This window comes from Miscanthus floridulus, chromosome 1 (assembly GCF_019320115.1).
Source record: "Miscanthus floridulus cultivar M001 chromosome 1, ASM1932011v1, whole genome shotgun sequence".
NCBI classification, from domain to species: Eukaryota; Viridiplantae; Streptophyta; class Magnoliopsida; order Poales; family Poaceae; genus Miscanthus; species Miscanthus floridulus.
This window is the reverse complement of record NC_089580.1, coordinates 8,137,570-8,141,986: the sequence shown is the minus strand read 5'-3', so window position 1 is coordinate 8,141,986 and position 4,417 is coordinate 8,137,570. Positions and strand designations below refer to the sequence as shown.

Below are 4,417 nucleotides of genomic sequence, written 5' to 3'. Positions count from 1 at the left end.
GCCGCGTGGGGAGGCATGGAGGAGGCGGTCACCGGCGCGCTTGAGGGTGAGCTCGCTGAGGTGGGGGAAATAGACCTCGCGCGCCACCGGTGCCGTCCTCGGGGAGGCGACAGTTGGTGAGCTCCGCGGTGCAAAGGGACCGAAAGGAGAGGAATGAAGGAGGGAGGCGAAGAGTCTCGTCGGAAGGGTGCCGGAGGACAAGTTCTAGGAGGTTTTTGGCGGCGAGGGAGTGGATCCAAGAGTCGAAGTCTGAGGCGGAGAGACGAGCGATGAGGAGATGGAACCTCACGGCGTTGCCGCGGTGGGAGGCGAGGATCCGGGACACGGCAGCGGAGAGGAAGGAGGCAGGGACGAGGAGGTGGGAGTCGAGAAGGTGGAGTGATGCGGAGGGCCATAGGCGGCGCCAGTGGTGGGATAGGACTTGGGTGCACCCAACGGTAGGGAGGGGGAGGAGGGAGAGGATGGTGGTGGCGGTCGCGAGCGGCGCAGCTGGGAGCGGGGTAGCCGGGTAGGATTTAGGGTTCGGGGTGAGACGGCCGAGCGGAGCGAGGAGCCGAGGAGTCCCCGCTTATATACACCGGGCGCGTGGGGATGCGGCAGGCCAGGCCGCTAGCGGGCCGGCTGCTCTGTAGCAGGCCATGCTGCGCCGGCCCACGTGTCTGGGGTAAGGCCCAGGCATGGCCTGCTCCTCCAGACCGGGCTAGCCTGGCTCCACTAGCCGCCGAGCGGAACCGTACTTGGACCGGGAAAAAAAACAGGTTTTGAACCGGGCCGACGGACTCGGACTGCATGGCCAACTATGCATACGGTTCGCTGCAGCGCTGGAGCTGCCCTGTGCACACAGAATCAGTGAATCACGCAGAAAGCGACTGGAGTTACACATCACATCACAACTGGAACACGAGCACCAGACACGACACAAAAAGATGACACGCCGACCCGTCCAACAGGCCGACGGCCGCGTAACACCGTCGTCGCCCACCGCCGGCCGCCGCCGCAGCACCGGATCTCTCCGGCGAGCCGTCGCCGTTGCGCCTGTCCACGCACGGCGGAGCCCCCAGGTAGCCGCTCCCCTGCAGGCCCCTGCCGACGCACAGCTCGTCGTTGCCCCGCACATCGAGGCGCCTGCCGAGCCGCGCCACGAAGTGCCCCGGCAGCGCGATCTCCCCGGCCAGCCGGTTCTGGCTGAGGTTGAGCTGGCCCAGGTGCGGCAGCGCGGCCAGGCTCGCCGGGATCGGCCCGTCCAGGCGGTTCCGGTCCAGCGACAGCGCCGTGAGGCTGGCCAGCGCAGCGAACGCGCCCCGCGGGATGGGCCCCGTCAGGTCGCACCCGGACAGGCCCAGCACCTGCAGCCGGCGCAGCGACCCGACCACCGCCGGCACCGCCGTGCCGAGCGGGTTGTCCTGCAGCAGCAGGTACTGCAGCCTGGACAGTCCGGCCAGCGAGGTCGGCAGCGGGCCCGCGAGGCTGTTGTGGCTCAGGTCAAGGAACACGAGCTCCCGCAGCGACCCGACCTCCGGCGGCACGCGGCCGGCGAGGCGGTTGTAGCTCAGGTCCGCCTTCTGCAGCCTCTGGAGCCTGCCCAGCGGCGCCGGCACGCCGCCGTCGATGCTGTTCCAGCTCAGGTCAAGGATGGTCAGGCTCGACATGGCACCAATCTCCTCGGGTATCTGCAATAATGCAAAAATGAAATGCATGTCCACGTGGCGCGTAGTTATAGGCCATAATGTACCGTACCTCGCCGGTGATGTTGTTGTAGCTGAGATCGAGCTGCTGCAGCGCGGCGAGGCAGCCGAGCTCCCTGGGGATCCCGCCACGGAAGCCGTTCTGCGAGAGGCTGAGCACGCGCAGGCTCCGCAGTCCGCTCAACGTCGCCGGAATGGGCCCCCCGAGGCCGGGGTTGGACTTGAGCACGATCTGCTCGAGCGAGGACGACGCCGCGCCCGCGAACAGCGTGGGCGGCAGCTCGACTGCGGCGGCCTGGTCAGCGGCGCCGGAGAAGCAGCCGAAGATGGAGAGCGTCCGGAGGTGCGGCAGGCCGCGCAGCGAGGCGGCGTCGAGCCTGGCCCCGGGCCTGCAGGGCGGGGTGGCGACGTCGGGGCCGAAGTGGAGGCGCGTGGCACGGAGCACGCGCGCGTCGTCGGGCGCCACCTCGCACTGCAGGCCCGGCCACGGCGTGTCCGTGCAGGGCCGCGGGTGGAGCCGCGGCCACGCCGGGTCGCCGAGGAGGTCCGCCATCACCCGGAAGATGGCCGCCAGCTCCGCCCTCGGCAGCTGCGGCGCCGGCGCGTCCCCTGCCACGGGAAGCACGGTGGACACCGACACCGGCACCGATCCCGCGGGCCCGGCCTGGAGGTTGAGCAAGAGGGCGAGGGAGAACAAGAAGAGAGTGGAGGCGGCGGCCATTGGAGGAAGGCGCGGGCGTGGGCGTGGCTGTACTTGCTATTCTGAGTGGGGTATAACGGAAGGCCTAGCTTTATGAGGTGATATGATATGACTAGAGAGGATTTATTATTAGAGTGAAAATCTTGTGTGACGGAACACTGATTGATCAATGGACTGACACGGGATGCCATGAGCTCCATGAACAACGGGGACTGCGTGTCAGCAGAGTCTACACATGCACAAGCGCTGGACACGATGCGATGCATGGACACTGGAGGCCTGGCTCCAGGGGGCCACGAGGCAGGAGCCCACGAATAGTAGGGGCCGATGCACAGATAAGGCTGGGCAAAAATAACCGAGAACCGAACCGAAAAAACCGGAACCGAAACCGAAAGAATCGGAATCGAAAATTTCGGTTAGCGGTTCGGTTCTCAGTTCCTAGGAACCGAATTAACTGATCAAATTTCGGTTCCTGGGCTCGGTTAACCGAAATAACCGAAGCAACCAAAATTCACAAACAAGCCCAATAAACCTTACAACCTAGGCCTAATATTAACTTAACCCTAGATATAAAAGGTGGATGACACCCCCTCACAGCCTCACCCTCACATTTTTTAAAATCTCGGCATTGTGCTTTTTTTAAAATCTTTTTTCCTATTTTTTCTATTCTTTTTTTTTGCTGCTTGTGTAAATCTTCGGTCAGTTCGGTCGGAACCGAAACCGAACCAAATTAACCGAAACCGATTTTGCTCGATTCCAAGATTTACGAAGAACCGATCGGTTCCTATTTATAGAGAACCGAATTTGTGTCATAAACCGAAGAACCGAACCGAAACCGATCGGTTAACCGAACGCCCAGGCACAGACCACAGAAAAAGTGACGTTGCAGGTTTGTGGTGGGACTCGGCGACCAGACGGTCGTGTTCAGTCGTTGGATTAAACGCGCCGGGGAAGCGGACACGGCGCAAACGCCAACGGCAGGGGCGGCCCAGGCGACCAGCGCACACTGTGGCACCTGTGTCTTGTTCGTACTTGGGCGCAGGAGGCCCGGCACATACACAGTAATAGCAGTACGATCGAACTAGGGCCTTGTTTAGACGCCATCCAAATTCCAAGTTTTTTCACTCTCTCTTCATCACATCAATTTTTAGCCGCTTGCATGGAGTATTAAATATAAGTAAAAAAAATAACTAATTACACAGTTTAGTTAGAAATCACGAGATGAATCTTTTAAGCCTAGTTGGTCAACGATTAGACAATATTTGCCAAATAAGACGAAAGTGATACTATTCATCAGGCAAAAAATTTGTAAAGTGAACCAGGCCAGCACAGAGGGATACAACGAGGACGGAAACGCTTATTGGCGCTTGATTTTCTTTCAGCCTCGTTTAGGCATGCATTCTGTTCTTTGTACCCTTCTGAACTTTTCCAGGGACCAGGCTAGTACTCTCCCATCTCTATACATACTGTTCAAACATTTTCAACTTTGACTAGATTTATAGAAAATACATGTAACATTTAAATAAAAATTTATGGGCGATCCTTCGAGTTGACAAGAGGTGTCATCTAGGTCCCTCTACTATTAAAGTGCCATTTATGGGTTCATGAACTTGGCTTCGGGTGTCATCTAGGTTCAAACGGGTCTTAACCCACTCTACATGCTGACGTGGCTGCTGACTCTACAACTTACGTGTGGGGTCGTCGTCCACCTCATCTTCTCCTTCCCAGCACGCTCTCTCTCGGTCGATTCAAAGTCGGACGCTAGGCAGGAGCCCGACGCCAGCACGCCACCATCCCCTCCGCCGTCCCCACCAGGCGAGCCCCTGTGCTCCCTGTCTCTCTCGGTCACCACGCCCGTTGCCCGATAATGGAGACGGGGATCCCGATCTTCCGTCAGGTGATGGTAACTATCGCTGTGGCGGAGAATGACACACCGATCCGGCTTCAGATCGAAAGATCGAACCCTGCAATCTTAGCACCACAGCTCCTCTGGTTATCAACCGAGTCACGGACCAGGTTGACCTCGCCAAGA

General features: G+C 59.6%; 1 protein-coding gene across 1 annotated transcript; it reads right to left on the bottom strand.

Annotated features, from left to right (window-relative positions):
• Window positions 1-881: 881 nt before the first annotated feature.
• Window positions 882-2,415, bottom strand: LOC136472143 (receptor like protein 29-like). The gene is made up of 2 exons (XM_066469873.1): window positions 1,738-2,415; window positions 882-1,670 (listed from the first exon to the last, which is right to left on the bottom strand). The coding sequence occupies exons 1-2, from the start codon at window positions 2,404-2,406 to the stop codon at window positions 888-890; spliced, it is 1,452 nt and encodes a 483-aa protein (XP_066325970.1). The 5' UTR covers window positions 2,407-2,415; the 3' UTR covers window positions 882-887.
• Between the last annotated feature and the right edge of the window lie 2,002 nt (window positions 2,416-4,417).